Consider the following 18,274-nt stretch of genomic DNA (forward strand, 5'->3'; position numbering starts at 1 on the left):
TAATGTATTATTTCTTACATTGTTACCCCAGGAAATCTTAAGTCTTATTACATACAGCCGGGCAGAACTATCTGATATAAGAACAACGTCAACTTACCAACATTATGACCAGGAATACGACTTTCCCGAAGCGGATCTGTTCGTACCACCACCCAGGACAATGGAGCTAATTCCAGTAGGCGATCCACAAGAACGACGCCGCAGAAGGGACAAATGAAGCGGCCAACTGGCCAGGCTCCGTAGACGTGCACATCGCACACCGCTCCCTAGTATACTACTAGCCAATGTCCAGTTTCTTGACAACAAGGTAGCCGAAATTCGAGCAAGGGTTGCCTTCCAGAGAGACATCAGAGATTGTAACATTCTCTGTTTCACGGAAACATGGCTCTCTTGGGATATCTTGTCAGAATCGATTCAGCCACGGGCTTCTCCATGCATCGCGCCAACAGAGATGAACACCTCTCTGGGAAAAAGAAGGACGGGGGTGTATGCTTTATGATTAACGACTCATGGTGTAATCATAACAACATACAGGAACTCACGTCCCTCTGCTCACCCAATCTAGAATTCCGGCCATTTTACCTACCAAGAGAATTCTCGTCAGTTATAGTCACATCTGTGTACATTCCCCCTCAAGCAGACACCAAGACAGCCATCAAGGAACTTCACTGGATTGTATGCAAACTGGAAACCATACATCCTAAGGCTGCATTTATTGCAGCTGGGGGATTTTAACAAAGTAACATTGAGAACAAGTATACCTAAACTCTACCAGCATATTGATTGCGCTACGTACATGCGCAATACCTTCGGCCATTGCTACTCTAACTTCCGCGATGCATACAAAGCCCTTCCCCACCCTCCCTTTGGCAAATCCGACCACAACGCCCTTTTGCTCCTTCTGTCTCATAGGCAGAAACTCAAACAGGATGTAACAGTGACGAGAACCATTCAACGCTGGTCCGACCAATTGGAAGCCATGCTTCAAGATTTGTTTTGATCACGCGGACTGGAATATGAACAACATCGACCGATACGCTGACTCGTTGAGTGTGTTTATAATGAAGTGCATTGGAGATGTTGTACCCACTGTAACTATTAAAACCTACCCTAACCAGAAACCGTGGCTGGATGGCGGCATTCGCGCAAAAACTGAAAGCGCTATCCACCGCATTCAACCATGGAAAGAGGTCTGGGAATATGTCTGAATATAAACAGTGTAGCTATTCCCTCCGCAAGGCAATCAAACAAGCAAAATGCCAGTACAGGGACAAGGTGGAGTTGCATTTCAACGGCTCAGACATGAGACATATGTGGCAAGGTCTACAGGAAATCACGGACTACAAAAATAAATCCGGCCATGTCACGGACACCGACCTCACGCTTCCAGACAAACTAAACACCTACTTTGCCCTCTTTGCGGATAATACAGTGCCACCGTTGTGGCCCGCTAACAAGGACTGCCCCCATCTCCTTCTCCGTGGCTGATGTGAGTAAAACATTTAAACGTGTTAACCCTCGCAAGGCTGCTGGCCCAGACGGCATCCCTAGCCGCGTCCTCTAAGCATGTGCAGACCAGCTGGTGTAGTGGAAATTTCCTGTATTTACCAAATCATGAGACTAAACCACCACACAAGTCAGAGTTATCATAAAGTCCATCTTGAATTATTATGAGCTCCATCACAACCCTGTGGCTCTCAGATCAATTCAGTGTCTATACATGAATTATCTGAGAGTGCTTACACATTACAACTGAGATCCTTTATAGCAAAGACACACATAGCCAGACAGCATTGGCTATAAATTATCGTTTAGCTTTGTCTCCTAAACTATGTTCTTATCTCGCTCTTGGTACCACTCAGGACCATAAAACAAAACCTCATCAACAGGCATATATCAAATAAACCCCTCCTGGACAAGATCAGAGACACAGTGACTGGCACACAGACATTGTGGAGCCAAGAGATAATTGGTTCCCCCTCAATCATCCCTTCACATGGTTTAAAAGATATGTTTACATATGAAGACAAGCTTGACCTCTCCCCTCTCTGCGGCCCAAGTAACCCCAGGACAGAGAAAGGATAACTGCAAATGGCCACCACTATAGTACAACAAGATACATTCTAAATGAGAAGTAACTCACAAGTATATAATGAAAATAAAACATCTTATCTATGTTACCCAACTATTCTGATTAATCCCCAACACTGGCTGGAGTGTTTACGGACATATTCAATCACTCTCTATCCCAGTCTGTTGTCCCCACATGCTTCAAGATGGCTACCATTGTTCCTGTACCTAAGAAGGTAAAGATAACACTCACTTCTTTCATCATGAAGTGCTTTGAGAGACAAGTCAAGGATCATATCACCTCCACCTTACCGGCCACCCTAGAACCACTTCAGTTTACATACGACCCCAACAGGTCCACAGACGACACAATCGCCATCACACTGCACACTGCCCTATCCCTGGACAAAATTAATACCTATGTAACAATGATGTTAATTGACTACAGCTCAGCATCCAACACCATAGTACCCTCCAAGTTCATCATCAAGCTGGAGGCCCTAGGTCTCAAGCTGGAGGTCCTGGACTTTCTGACAGGCCGCCCCCAGGTGGTGAAGGTAGGAAACAACATCTCCACTTCGCTGACCCTCAACACTGGGGCCCCACAAGGGTGCGTGCTCATCCCCCTCCTGTTCTCCCTGTTCACCCACAACTGCATGGCCATAGATGCCTCCAACTCAATCATCAAGTTTGCAGACGACACAACAGTAGTGGGCTTGATTACCAACAACGACAAGACAGCCTACAGGGAGGAGGTGAGGGCACTCTGAGTGTGGTGTCAGGAAAACAACCTCTCACTCAACATCAATAAAACAAAGGAGATGATCGTGGAGTTCAGGAAACAGCAGAGGGAGCGCCCCCCTATCCACATCGAAGGGACAGCAGTGGAGAAGGTTGAAATTTTTAAGTTCCTCGGCGTACACATCACAGACGAACTGAAATAGTCCACTCACACAGACAGTGTGGTGAAGAAGGCGCAACAGCGCCTCTTCAACCTCAGGAGGCTTAAGAAATTTGGCTTGTCACCCAAAATCCTGACAAACTTTTACAGATGCACAATTGAGCGCATCCTGTCGGGCTGTCGGGCTCAATTGCAAGGCTCTCCAGAGGGTGGTGCGGTCGGCATAACGCATCACCGGGGACAAACTACCTGCCCTCCATGACACCTACAGCACCCGATGTCACAGGAAGGCCAAAAAGATCATCAAGGACATCAACCACCCAAGCCACTGCCTGTTCACACCGCTACCACCTAGAAGGTGAGGTCAGTACAGGTGCATTAAACCTGGGACTGAGAGACTGATAAACAGCTTCTATCTCAAGGCCATCAGACTGATAAACAGCAATCACTAACTCAGAGAGGCTGCTGTCTACATTTAGACCAAATCACTGGCCACTTTAATAAATGGATTACTAGTCACTTTATACAATGCACTCTAAATAATGCCACTTTAATAATGTTTACATATCTTACATTACTCATATCACATGGATATACTGTATTTTATACCATCTATTGCACCTTGCTTATGCCGTTAAGACATTGCTCATCCATACACTTACATGCACATATTCTCATTCACCTCTTTAGATTTGTGTGTATTAGGTAGTTGTTGGGGAATTGTCAGATTACTTGTTAGATGTTACTTCACTGTCGGAACTAGAAGCACAAGCATTTCGCTACACTCGCATTAACATCTGCTAACCATGTGTATGTGACGAATGCGATTTGATTTTGATTTGATTATTAGTAGCCTACAGTTGATCAGACTGAATAATCGTCTCATTTTCATCCCATACAGCATGTCAGATCTCTAATATTTAGGTGTAGACTAGGCTACTGCAACATTTATGTGATGAGTTTTTGCTTATGTCTCTCCAGAGTGATCATGTGTTATCACTTTTGCTAAATAAATATCAGAGGAAAGTAGTAAGCCTACTTGAGCGGGCGCAAAACAATGCACTGCGTCAACCTCTATTTTTAATCTCACTTTCCAAGCGAAAAAAAAGTATATTTCAATATATTACAACTATACTAATGTATACTTAAATATACAAACAATTTGAATAACATACAAGATGTTTTTTTTCTAGTATATCTGAAGGAGGCTGATACTTGGCCACAAGTCAATCTTCCAGCAAGACAATAACCCCAAGCACACATCAAAATCCACAAAGAAATGGTTAATTGACCACAGCTTTTTTGGGGGGCAGAATTGTTTATTTATTTTTCTGTATTGTAATGAACACGATGGGAGACAGAGAGCTGGTTTCAAGCGCAGGGCGCAGCAGGTGTTTATTTGTGAAGGACCACAGGAGGAGGCAGGTAGCTGGGTCCAGGGGCAGGCAGAAAGTCATACACAGGGAGTCCAAAAAGGCAACAGTACAGGCAGGGAAAAGGCTAATAACGTTGTCCGGGAGATCAGGCAAGAGGTTGATAACAGGAAATCCGATAGGCTAAGTTACAGGCAGGGAATAGGCAAAAGGTGCCATTAGTGAGGCAGGCAAAAACGATTATACACAGGAGGATTAAATTCTGGGAAAATCAGAGCTCCGAATAGAAATGTGTCACAAAACAAACAATACCTCACAATGATGGGGTGCAAAGAACTGAACTAAATAGTGTGTGATAATGACATACAGGTGTGTGAACAGGTGATCAGTATTCAGGTGATTGGGATCTGGAGAGTGAGCTGCGTTCAGGGGATCGATGTGTTTGAGAGTGTGAGCTGGAAAGTGGGCTGGAAAGTGAGCTGCGTTCAGGGGATCTATGTGTTTGAGAGTGTGAGTTGGGAGCAGACTTTACATCTATCCTGCCCTGATTCAGAATATATCATTTTTTATAGCCATGGCACACCTTTTTAAGAGCAGTGCTAGAGGTGTCACTACATACCCGGGTTCATCTTACAAAAGTCCTAACATGGTCCTCAATGACGTCCTGGTAACTAACAGGGAAGTAGACAAAGGTCCCCCAGAGAACGCTCCTTTGGGACCATCATGAAACGTCCCCTTGTGGTCATTGAATGTCCCATGGATAACATCCTATCAGAACCAAATAGGAACATTTTCCCAATGTTCTCTAATGACCACCAAAATATATTATTTATATAACATCATACTGTGACCAAACTGGGACCTGTACTGAACATGCTCTTATGGTCCCCCTTAACGTCATGTTTTAATGTTCCTCTAACATTCTCAGAACGTCAGTGGGATAACGTCTTTTCCCAAAACCCTTAAAGGGACCTAATGGGAACGTTGCCTAATGTTCTTAGCACACCCCCTGTTTGCTGGGTAAACTCATGTTTAGACCTAGATGTAACTCTAAGTAGCAACTGGTATGTGTCCTGTCTTCTCTAAAATATAGAGATTATGTAGAAAATTGAGAAACAAACATTCTGAGCCAGAACTGGAGGTATTTTCGTGTGTTGCAAAAATGCATTTGCAAAATAACTTGGGACTAACAGGGTTAAGACACTGTAAATCATAATGACCTGCTATGAAAATACATACATTTATTACTTTGAAGAGAACAAGCATTTGTTCTCAATGTTTTTATTATAACTGTGCTATATACAGTTGAGAGCATAGAGAGTAGACAACACAATACTGAACAGAGTGATACTGAATAGACTAGAGTCTTGTGTGAGAGCACATATGCATCACACAAGGTTTGGCATCAAAGGACGTGACAGAATGTTCTCAGGAGAGCAGCTGTCCATGCCAGGCACCAAGCAAGCTTCCCCTTTACTCCATTATACCATCATCTCTGTTTTTCACTCCATAGTTTTCCCTGATATCATTTTATTTTTTCTACTTTGCCTTTTCTAGCTTTCTCACACACACACACACACACACACACACACACACACACACACACACACACACACACACACACACACACACACACACACACACACCCCACCCCTCTTTTTCTCCATCATGCTATCCCCGCTATATCTGGCAAAGCCCTTAGACATGCCAAGGGGAGACACAATGTGAAGGCATCCTGCTACAGCCCTGCTGTCTTCCGGCATGTTAGCAGCTGGTCAAAGTAAAGTCAGATCCTTCTGCACTCAGTGCAAAGGCTGTCAGAGGAACAGGCACACATAGAAATCATAAGAGGATTTTTTACATAGATTTTCTTGTTTTATTTGTGCTGGCCATTCATCAACATTTGTAAAAATGGCATTCTCACGGATACTTATTCAATTCACCATGGGTCTGCACAACTCCTAAACTGTAAGTAGAAAGAAGGAATCTTGCCATGTTTGAATGTTTTGTCTCTTCTGTGAACAAAAATGTATTATTGCTCTTAGTTTGTTGTTGTTGCCATTTGGTTTTGAGACAAGTAAGGACAAGGTGGATGACTATGTTACGATTGGAATTTTATAAGGCTCTGAAAATAAGAATGTTAATTATTTATGCTGAGAATCGCTCCCAGGTTGTCTATTCTCTCTCACGTGGACATTATTCTTCACGGTCTCTTCCCATTGTAGCACTCATCTTTTACAGAGTTCTGTTTAATAAGAAACTTGCTCTTGGTTATTATTTTTGCTCATTTATTTATGATGGAAGTGTTTTTTAATGGACCCAAACTAATTTGAAACATAATTATACATTTTACCTTAAATTGATGCTAAGCTATTCTATGAAATTGACATTTTCTGAATTAAGCTATAAAAAAAATTACAATGAGTAGAAGAGGGAGACTGGACTGTAATCGTCACATAAGCACTTTAGTGCAATTAGTCTGATTTCCATGCAGGCATTCTGTTCATTGTTATGTGCGTGTCGTCCTAATGGTGCTTCTCTTTCTCTAGCTCCAGATGGCCACCCTGCAGCAGCAGCAGAACTCTCTGATGAGAAAGGTGAAGAGGACCCTGCCTAGCCCTCCTCCAGAAGAAAGCCCTCTCCCCATCGTCACCCCAGCCATGTCCCACATGTACAGCAGCCCCCCGGTGATGCAGCCCCAGAGGGTGCTGCCAAGGCCTGCCCAGGGAGTCACTAAGGCTGGCCTGCTGAGCGAGCTGAAGGCCGTGGAGCAGGAGTCTACCAAGCTCCGCAAGCAGCAGCAGGAGTTGGAGGAGGAGGAGAAGGAGATTGACGCCAAGCTGCGGTACCTGGAACTGGGCATCCATCAGCGCAAGGAGACCCTGGTGAAGGAGAGGGAGAGGAGGGAGCTGGCCTACATGCGCTGCATGGGCGACGCCCGTGACTACATGTCGGACACCGAGCTTAACAACCTGAGGATGGTTGCGGCCACGGGGACATTCGATGGTAACGGTCTGCTGACGAGGCCTAGTACGGCGCCTCTGAGCCAGTTCACCAACGACCTCGGCCCGGCCTCCCAGTACCCGCCCACCTCCTCCTACATGGCCTATCAGTACGCACAGAGCCAGCCCACGCCCACACAGCAGCCAACCGCTGCTTACCAACAGATCGGTTTCCAGCCCCCTCAGTACCCAACAGCTGGCCAGCCCCAGCCAGGCACCTTCCAGCCACACCCACCCCAAGGCCCAGGTTACCAGACCCAGCCAGGCTACCCAGCCCACGGGGGCTATGGCCAGCCATCCTACCATACAGACCTGGGCATGCAGCAGCATAGCCACCAGGGTTTCCAGCCTCCCAACCCCTCTATCCCAGGCCAACACCTTCCCTACCCAGGCCAGAGCCCCTATCCCGGCCAGGGGATGTCCTATCAGCCCCAGGCTGAGATCCTTACTGTCCACCAGAGGCCTCGTCAGACCTCCCTAGCCGACCTGGAACAGAAGCTGCCCACCAACTACGAGGTGATCAGTAACCCTGCCGTCTCAGTGGCCACATCAGCTCCAGACACCTGCTTTGGCTCAGTCTATGCCTCTAACACCATGCCCAACGCCTACGGGCAGTACCGCCCCCCGGAACCTGTGCTGACCCACGGTGTAGACAGCCCCACATCAGCCTATGCTGCAGACGGCCTCTACACCTCCAACCTGGAGCAAAATATCCCCAGGAACTACGTCATGATTGACGACATCAGCGAGCTGACCAAAGAGAACACGGGCCCTGCTGTTGATGCTCTTGGCCATCCAATAGGAGGACGCTACGGTGAGAACGGCCCTGTGCGCCAGACTGGCTACGGCAATGAGCCTGTGGACCCGTACATGCCTGCAGGCACCACGGGCTACCACCAGCAGGGCGCTGTGGACCCCCGGACCAGCACTACTGGGGGATCTTCTTATTACTATGACGACTATAATAAACACCCCAGCACAACACGTCCAGGGGGCCCAGGGCACCAAAAACACCCATCCAAGAACCTGGCCCCTGCTGTGGTCTCCTCCGGTAAGCGCAGCAAGCACAGGAAGCAAGGCATGGAGCAGAAGATCTCAAAGTTCTCCCCCATCGAGGAGGCGCGGGACGTGGAGTCTGACCTGGCCTCTTACACCATGACCACCTCTACCGGCGGCAGCTGCACCGTGGTGTCCCGGTCCGGGGTGAAGAAGAGCGGCTACGACCAGCAGAAGTACTATGGCGGCCAGCCGGGAAGCCGGGAAGCCCTGGAAGAGGAGGACCGGATGTACGGCTCGGGGAGATCCCGGTCTACAGGCTACGGCATGGACAAGATCTCCTCCAGGGACTCCTCAGGCTACAGAAGCAAGTCCTACGAGAGGGACGCCTTGGAGCGGTCTCAGAGAGGCAACCGCGGTGGACGGAACTCAGAGGAGGAGAGCCCCCTCAGCCCCGTGGGGAAGCCTGTGGGGATCGGACGAGGCGGCACTGGGGTACCAGGGGATCCCCATGACGTGAGGAACCAGTATGGCTCCAGCCACTCCCTGCCGGACGTTCAGGATCACCACATGAAGGACCTGCCCAGGAGCCACGTATACAAACCAGATGACTCATACCTTGTAGACGACATGCACGCAGCTGTGTCGGACAGCGAAGGTAACTGGTGCTGAATGCCACTAACTGCCTGACCTCCTCTGTCTCTCTGTCTGCTGGAAAGAGTCTGTATGCCAAGTGTGGTCTTCAGAGCAGCACGACGGCTCCTTCTATTATGTGACTGTTTGAAAAGACGTGCATGTTGTGCCCAATGCATAAACCGCATATGCCTATGTTTCGTATATTTTTTTCTGTTTTTGCATGCTGAAAACATTTCCATTTTTTGAGTTTTGTGATTTTACATGTTTTTGCTGTTTTTTGTTTGACTCTGAAAGACTTTGCATGTTTTTGAGACTTTGGGCCCGTCTTTTTGCCTGTCTTCCGCATGGCTTCAGTTCAGTCTGCATGTCTCTCTTCTTCTCCTCTCTTCACATCACAAAACAAAAGGAAACTGACTGATGATAATCTTTGTTGTCCAAAAAGCCTATCATCTGGGTCAGGAGGAGACGGACTGGTTTGAGAAGCCAAGGGAGGCTCGCGCCAACCGCTCCAGACACCACGGGAGTGCAGGCCACATCTCCACAGGTAGACAACAGACTGGCGCCAACGTGAAGCACACCTACCATGACTACGACGAGCCCCCCGAGGAGCAGGACCTGTGGCCTCAGGATGAGTACAACAACCAACCTCGCCACCCCTCGTCCACCTCATCATCCCGTGACCACCGTGGTTACCATGGCAGTAGCGGTGGAAGTTCGGGGAGGCACTCATCTTCCCGCCACTCTGGCGAGGAGCCCCGGTCGTCCAGCCGCTCCTCCAGAACACACCCCAAAGACCCATCCGCCCGCTCTGAGGGCCGTGGATCCTCCTCCACCCAGAAGAGGGGAGGCTCGGAACCCCGTTCCTCCCGGGAGGGCTACCGGGACCGGGACTCTGGGGACTACTCCTCCCGTGATCCGGCCTCTGGACACCACCGCGAGGGCACCGGGGGCAGGGGTCAGAGGCCGCCGGGCTCGTCATCCAGGAGACAGGAGGGGGTGCCCTCTGCAGGGGCCAAGCAGGGCCAGGGGCAGCAACCCCAGGGTGGTCCAGGGGGGCCCCAGCAGCAGGGGCAGCGTTCCAGTGGGCAATCCCAGTCAGGCAGACAGCCTGGGTCCCAGGGGCCAGACGGGGGACAGCCAGCCCAGCAGCCTGGCCAGCAGCAGCAACGCACCCAGCAGCAGCAGCAGCAGCCCCTGCAGCAGAGCCAGCTTCCTCAGACCACTGCTGGTGGGCCTCAGGCCAATCCAGGGACCGCAGGGCCAGGTCCCATGGCAGGACCAGGGACCGGACCAGGGACAGGACCAGGTACAGGACCAGGGGCAGGACCAGGAGTGGCACAGCACCAGGATAAACCTGTCCAGACTCCGGCACAAGGCCGGCAGCCAGCTGGACCCACCACAGGCCAGTCACCAACCACAGTCGTAAGTACATCTTAGATGGGGTTGGTATTTCAAGATCCATTGAATGTCATGTGAAAATGTATGCCATCTTACTTTCTACCTCTTGGTGAACAGCTAGACAGTAATGATTTTGTTCCCCTCTCTTTCTGTTCTGTGACAGGCGACCCCTGCTACACCTGCAGCAGCCATTGGGGGGGTGAAACCTGCAGCAGCGATTGGAGGGGCAGCAGCAGCACAGCCTCCCAAGACAGTCACACCCCCCCTCACAGGCATTGGTGAGACTAACATCTCCCCTATAGTCACATTACATCATTCCCAAACACAGAATGACATACTACCCAAACACAGAAGGACATACTACCCAAACAAAGAAGGACATACTACCCAAGCACAGAATGACATACTACCCAAACACAGAATGACATACTAGCCAAACACAGAATGACATACTAGCCAAACACAGAATGACATACTACCCAAACACAGAATGACATACTACCCAAACACAGAAGGACATACTACCCAGAAACAGAAGGACATACTACCCAAACACAGAATGACAAGCCCCCGACATACTTGGGGTCCTGAGTGGCGCAGCGGTCTAAGGCACTGCATCTATGTGCTAGAGGCGTCACTACAGTCCCTGGTTCGATCCCAGGCTGTACCACAACCGGCCGTGATCAGGAGTCCCATAGGGCGGCGCACAATTGGCACAGCGTCGTCCGGGTTAGGGGTGGGTTTGACCGGGGAAGGCCGTCATTGTAAAATCTGAATTTGTTCTTAACTGACTTGTCTAGTTAAATAAAAATGTAATAAATAAAAATACCATCTGACAGTGCTATTCTTGTTCCTCTGCAGGCTCTAAAGCAGCCCCTCCTGGAGGGATAGGGAGCAGGCCTGGAGGGATAGGTGGGATCGGCAGTGCAGCGGCAGGCCAGCCTCCAGCGGACGGGGGAAACGTTCTCACCAATATCCTGGGAGGGGCGGGAGGGGCTGCCGAGCAGGCAGGGAAACTGGGTGATGGTAAGGCCCTGAGTGCCTGAATACTGGAAAACTGACACAAAAACACTGGGTGCATCTCAAATGGCACCGTATTCCCATACAGTGCACTCCATTTAGCCAGAGGCCTATGGGCGCTGGTCAAAAGTAGTGCACTATAGAGGGTACAATTTGGGACACAACAAGAGTCTGATGTGGAAGGAATTACAGTTGAACAAATTCTGTATGGTGTGTGTGTTCAGTGGTGGAAAAAGTATACAAAATTATCATACTTGAGTAAAAGTAAAGGAAATGATTCAAGTATAAGTGAAGGTCACCCAGTATAATACTACTTGGGTAAAAGTATTTGGTTTTAAATATACACTACCGGTCAAAAGTTTTAGAACACCTTTTTCTTTATTTTTACTATTTTCTTGAATAATAGTGAAGATATCAAAACTATTAAATAACACATATGGAATCATTTAGTAACCAAAAACGTGTTGAACAAATCAAAAATATATGTAATATTTCAGATTCCACCCTTTGCCTTGATGACAGCTTTGTACACTCTTGGCATTCTCTCAACCAGCTTCACCTGGAATACTTTTCCGACAGTCTTGAAGGAGTTCCCACATATGCGTAGCGCTTGTTGGCTGCTTTTCCATCAATCTTCGGTCCGACTCATCCCAAACCATTTCAATTTGGTTGAGGTCGGGGGGTTTTGGAGGGAAGGTCATTTGATGCAGAACCATCACAGCCTGGAGCTGTGTTGGGTCATTGTCCTGTTGAAAAATAAATGATAGTCCCTCTAAGTCCAAACCAGATGGCATGGCGTATCACTGCAGAATGCTGTGGTAGCCATGCTGGTTAAGTGTGCCTTGAATTCTAAATAAATCACAGACAGTGTCACCAGCAAAGCACCACCACACCATAACACCTCCTCCTCCATGCTTTACGGTGGGAAATACACATGCGGAGATCATCCGTTCACTCACACCACGTCTCACAAAGACACAGTGGTTGGAACCAAAACAGACCAGAGGACACATTGGCACCGGTCTAATGTCCATTCCTCGTGTTCTTGGCCCAAGCAAGTCCCTTCTTATTATTGGTGTCCTTTAGTAGTGGTTTCTTTGCAGCAATTTAACCATGAAGGCCTGATTCACAAAGTCTCTTCTGAACAGTTGATGTTGAGATGTGTCTGTTACTTGAACTCTGTGAAGCATTTATTTGGGCTGCAATTTCTGAGGCTAGTAACTCATGAGAGCCAGTTCATCATAGCGTTTGATAGTTTTTCAAAGTTCATGATATTTTCCGCATTGACTAACTTTCATGTCTTAAAGTAGTGATGGATTGTTGTTTCTCTTTGCTTATTTAAGCTGTTCTTACCATAATATGGACTTGGTATTTTACCAAATAGGGCTATCTTCTGTATACCCCCCCCCCCCCCCCCCCCACACACACACACACCTTGTCACAACACAACTGATTGACTCAAACACATTAAGAAGGAAAGAAATTCCACAAATGAACTTTTAAGAAGGCTGTTAATTAAATCTCTTCATTGAAATGCATTCCAGGTGACTGCCTTGTGAAGCTGGTTGAGAGAATGCCAAGAATATGCAAAGCTGTCATGGCAATGGGTGGCTATTTGAAGAATCTCAAATAGAAAATATACAGTGCCAAGAAAAAGTATGTGAACCCTTCGGAAATACCTGGATTTCTTCATATATAAATTGGTCATGACATTTGATCTGATATTCATCTAGGCCACAACAATAGACAAACACAGTCTGCTTAAACTAATAATACACAAACAATTACATGTTTTCATTTCTTTATTGAACACACCGTGTAAACATTCACAGTGCAGGGTGGAAAAAGTATGTGAATATTTAATGACTGGTTGACCCTCTTTTGGCAGCAATAACTTCAACCAAACGTTTTCTGTAGTTGATGACCTGCACAACAGTCAGGATGAATTTTGGACCATTCCTCTTTACAAAACTGTTTCAGTTCAGTAATATTCATGGGATGTCTGGACTCTGACTGGGCCACTCCAGAAGGCGTATTTTCTTCTGTTGATGCCATTCTGTTGTCGATTTACTTCTGTGTTTTGGGTCGTGGTCCTGTTGCATCACCCAACTTCATTTGAGCTTCAGTTGGCGGACAGATAGCCTAACATTCTCCTGCAGAATGTCTTGATAAACTTGGGAATTCATTTTTCTGTCGATGATAGCAATCTGTCCAGGCCCTGAGGCAGCAAAGCAGCCCCAAACCATGATGCTCCCTCCACCATACTTTACAGTTGGTTTGAGGTTTTGATGTTGGTGTGCTGTGCTGTGCTGTGCTGTGCCTGTTTTTCTCCACACATGGTGCTGTGTCTTCCTTCCAAACAACTCAACTGTAGTTTCATCTGTCCACAGAATATTTTGCCAGTAGCGCTGTGGAACATCCAGGTGCACTTTTGCAAACTTCAGACGTGCAGCAATGTTTTTATTGGACAGCAGTGGCTTCTTCCGTGGTGTCCTCCCATGAACACCATTCTTGTTTAGTGTTTTATATATCGTAGACTAATTACCAGAGATTTCTGTCAATCTTTAGCTGACACTCTAGGATTCTTCTTAACCTCATTGAGCATTCTGCGCTGTGCTCTTGCAGTCATCTTTGCAGGACAGCCACTCCTAGGGAGAGTAGCAACAGTGCTGAACTTTCTCCATTTATAGACAATTTGTGTTACTGTGGACTGATGAACATCAAGGCTTTTAGAGATAATTTTGTAACCCTTTCCAGCTTTTTGCAAGTCAACAGTTCTTAGATCTGAGATCTCTTTTGTTCGAGGCATGGTTCACATCAGGCAATGCTTCTTGTGAATAGCAAACAAACATTTTGTGAGTGTTTTTTATAGGGCGAGACAGCTCTAACCAACATCTCCAATCGTGTCTCATTGATTGGACTCCAGGTTAGCTGACTCCGGACTCCAATTAGCTTTTGGAGAAGTCATTGACCTAGGGGGTTCACATACTGTTTTCCAACCAACACTGTGAATCTTTAAATTCTGTATTCAATGTAGACAATAAAAATACAATAATTTGTGTGTTATTAGTTTAAGCACACCATGTTTGTGTATTGTTGTGACTTAAATGACGATCAGATCAAATTTGATGACCAATTTATGCAGAAATGCAGGTAATTCCAAAGGGTCCACATACTCTTTCTTGCCGCTGTATTTTGATTTGTTTAACACTTTTTTGGTTACTACATGATTCCATATGTGTTATTTCCTAGTTTTGATGTCTTCACTATTATTCTACAATGTAGAAAATAGTACAAATAAAGAAAAACCATTCAATAAGTAGGTGTTTAAAATATGTTGACCGGTAGTGTACTTAAGTATCAAAAGTAAATGTTATTGCTAAAATATACTTACTATCAAAAGTAAAAGTTTAAATTATTTAAAATTCCTTATATCAAGCAAATCAGACGGCACCATTTTCTTGTTGATTTATTTACGTATAGCCGGGGGCACACTCCAACAATCAGACATAATTTACAAACGAAGCATGTGTGTTTAGTGAGTCCGCCAGATCAGATGCAGTAGGGATGACTAGGGATGTTCTTTTGATAAGTGTGTGAATTGGAGCATTTTCCTGTCCTGATAAGCATTCAAAATGTAACAAGTACATTTCGGTGTCAGGGAAAATGTATGGAGTAATAAGTACATTATGTCCTATAGGAATGTATTGAAGTAAAAGTAAAAGTTGTCAAAATATAAATAGTGAACAAAAACTACTTAAGTAGTACTTTGAAGTATTTTTGCTTAAGTACTTTACGCCGCTGTGTGTGTGTCCTTAGTCGGTGATGTTCTTTCTTAGTGATTGAATATAATACAAACATTGATAAGATACTATACTGTACTGTACACACCTACTACAGAATATTCTGTGAAATGTACTAATGTGCTATCTTACTGTCTTAAACATTATTCTTTCATTATTTTCATCCCCCCCCCTTCCCCATCTATCTCTTTTACACAGCTATTTCTGGCCTCGGCAAGAAGTTCACTTCGTTTTGGTGAACGGAAGAGAGGAGGGTAAATGCGGTGGATTTGTTTGTGATTTTCTTCGACGTAAAGCTTACTTAGTTGACACTTGCAGTTTGCTAGTGTGTTGCGGAAGTCCCAGGGGTGAGAGACAGCTTGTGTTTGTCTTGCAGGGTATGAGGACTTGAGATGGAGAGGGATTGGAGGCTTGGTACTGGAAAAACCTATGAAACTGTTTACGCCATTTTATACATTTCACTATCACAAGGAAACGGAGGAGGAGGGAAGAGGAGGGTACCTGAGCGCATCAGTGAGTATCTCATTACCTCTCCCTTCCCTTGCGAGATGAATACATTTCTTAACACATTGGGGCTGTGGGCCTTGTCTTAGGAGAAAAATGGTGTAATGAGAGATTTTTTTATAGGATAGTGAATCATCATTCCGTGGGCCCCAGTTTGTGTGTGTGTATGTGTGCACATGTCTGTCTGTGTGTGTGTGTGTGTGCATGGAAGGACAGCATGATCCCCCTTGTCCTCTGCTTATTTCCAAGGTGTATATGAGTGTTTATTAAATATTTAAATATATTGAAATAGCTTTCATCTTTTTAGAAGTTAAATACTCACCCCTCAAAGTAGTAATACTATCAACAATGTTTAAGGTTAGGTTTAATGCAGTACGGGATACAGATCTGCAACCCCAATGGCACCCTGTTCCCTATATAGTGCACCACGTCTGCTCAGGGCCCATAGATATCTGGTCAAAAGTGCTCTAGGTAGGGAATAAGGTGCCATTTGGGATGCAGACAGTATCTTCAAGATGTGGCAGCAGTCCCACACTGTGATGGATAAAGTGTTGTATCAGCTGGATATTTGCATAGATTAACATAGATCCATGTCTGCATAATGCATAATGTAGTAGCATGAGTGAACTGATGACTCATTAAGTACTGTAATTGTATATTCTGTCTGACCAGCTGGGTGCATTTTTCTCTTTTTTTTTCCTTCTAATTTTCCCCTCTTTCTCTCATTTTCTTTCTTTCTCTCGCTCTCTTTCTCCCACTTGCAATTTTCTCTCAACCCACGTTACCACCAATCAGGGCTGGAATCAAAGGATGCCTGGTCAGCACTGAACTCCCCAGACCTGAGCACACAACATGATCAGAATTAGAATGGGTGGATGCTTTGTCAGCACTGGCTGGGATCTCCAGACATGAGCAGAGGATGGAGGAGAGGACGAAGTGGATGGATATCAAGTCAGAGCGGGGGTCCCAAACATGAGCAAACTATTCAAGATAAACTTCTGCTGCTGCCTCTGCTGGCTGTAAGTGAAAATCAGATGTACATTAATCCAGTGTGTGTGTGTCTCTGTGTGTGTGTGTGTCTCTATGTGTGTGTGTCTCTGTGTCTGTGTGTGTCTCTGTGTGCTCTTGTTTATTGTGCATTTTCAGTTAATTGGTTCTCTGCTGTGTCAAGTCAGGTAAACAGAATGACTGTGTCCATGTTCTCACTCTGCTGGAGAGGTCAGAGGTTAGAGCCCAGGATAGGTCCAGGAGGTTTACCCGTTCACTTGTCCACACAGAGCACTATAATTAGCCAATGGATGAGCAGACTAACCATGGCTTTATACTGTCCTTCCATGCACACACACGCACGGACACACAGACATGCGCGCGCACACACACACGCACACACGATCGCACACACAGAAACTGTGAAGCCCACAGAATGATGATTTACTATCCTATAAACAATCCCTCATTACATGGTAGAATGGACTAACACTATAGAATTGTTTTGCAAACGAAATACATTTCAATGCATTTCTATTGGGCCCCTGTTCAAAACACATGAAGACTAATTGGGTCCCTGCTTTCTCTTTCTGGCCACTGCTATCTCTACAAGAACTAGTTATTATGGCATCTGGGTTGGGTTGACCGTGATATCATAGGGCGTGACACCAGGTGCCTCTCTGTGTGTGTGGGGCAGGGGGTGAGGGATCCTGTGATCCAGTGCAGGGATCTAGAGATAAACCCAGCTCAGTGCCTCTTTGAGCAGCAGGCAAGCCTTCTCAGCCCCGGGGATTACTGACAATCCCAGCAGGGCTCTGATTGGCTGCAACCGCCCGGGGAGGGAGGGGCTTGGGACATAGTGGGTGGCCCGGGTGGGCGGAGTTTGCACATTTTAGACCATGTCCACCCACCCGGGGCACCGGGCCGAGCAAAACAAAACCGGCCCAGTGACGCGTAGGGGGGAGTAGTGAAACTGGAAGCACTCAGCGTGACTGTCTTGGGCCAGTTGTGAGGTCTTAGATAGGGAGTGTGGTCTGTTTTAGTGAGGTGTCAACTCGTGGTGGGTGTGTCCTACTACTGCACAGCCGCGTTAGAAGTGTAGCGCAACTAGTCGATGAGGGGAAAGGTCACGAGCAAAACTCAGTACATTCGGATGAACCTTTCTAATCAGTCATATTGCAGAGCTTGTATTTATTGCCCTATTTTAGAGCTCGGAGCTTTAAAAAAATAAATAATAATGACTTTGTTCAACAACAAAAAGTATTGTTATAAGAGAGTTTTACAATAATTCCCTGGTATTAGGGTGTGGGATTGGTTCCCATGGTAAATAGAGTCTGGCACTGGAATGTTAGCCACTGGATGACCCTCCATGCTGCATGAGCTCTGGCTCAGGGATTTAAGGGAATACTGTGAATAAAGACAGTGGTTCTCTCTTTCTCTTGTTCTCTCTCTGTCCCTGTTTCTTTCTCTTGTTTTCTCTCTGTCCCTGTTTCTTTCTATTGTTCTCTCTCTGTCCCTGTTTCTTTCTCTTGTTCTCTCTCTGTCCCTGTTTCTTTCTCTTGTTCTCTCTCTGTCCCTGTTTCT

The 18,274-nt window shown here is 46.3% G+C and overlaps 1 protein-coding gene across 2 annotated transcripts in view; it reads left to right on the top strand.

Annotated features, from left to right (window-relative positions):
- Positions 1-18,274, top strand: part of bsnb (bassoon (presynaptic cytomatrix protein) b) — a 120,879-nt gene that overhangs the window by 99,043 nt on the left and 3,562 nt on the right. For both annotated transcript variants that reach the window (XM_036950013.2, XM_090205230.1), the window contains exons 6-12: positions 6,894-9,000; positions 9,421-10,400; positions 10,540-10,654; positions 11,238-11,402; positions 15,398-15,453; positions 15,576-15,712; positions 16,499-16,722. In XM_036950013.2, coding sequence (XP_036805908.2) covers positions 6,894-9,000; positions 9,421-10,400; positions 10,540-10,654; positions 11,238-11,402; positions 15,398-15,438 — 3,408 coding nt within the window. In that variant the 3' untranslated portion in view covers positions 15,439-15,453; positions 15,576-15,712; positions 16,499-16,722. The remainder of the gene's footprint in view (positions 1-6,893; positions 9,001-9,420; positions 10,401-10,539; positions 10,655-11,237; positions 11,403-15,397; positions 15,454-15,575; positions 15,713-16,498; positions 16,723-18,274) is intronic.

This window comes from Oncorhynchus mykiss, chromosome 17 (genome assembly GCF_057628025.1).
Source record: "Oncorhynchus mykiss isolate SJ-2025 chromosome 17, ASM5762802v1, whole genome shotgun sequence".
In the NCBI taxonomy this organism is placed as follows: Eukaryota; Metazoa; Chordata; class Actinopteri; order Salmoniformes; family Salmonidae; genus Oncorhynchus; species Oncorhynchus mykiss.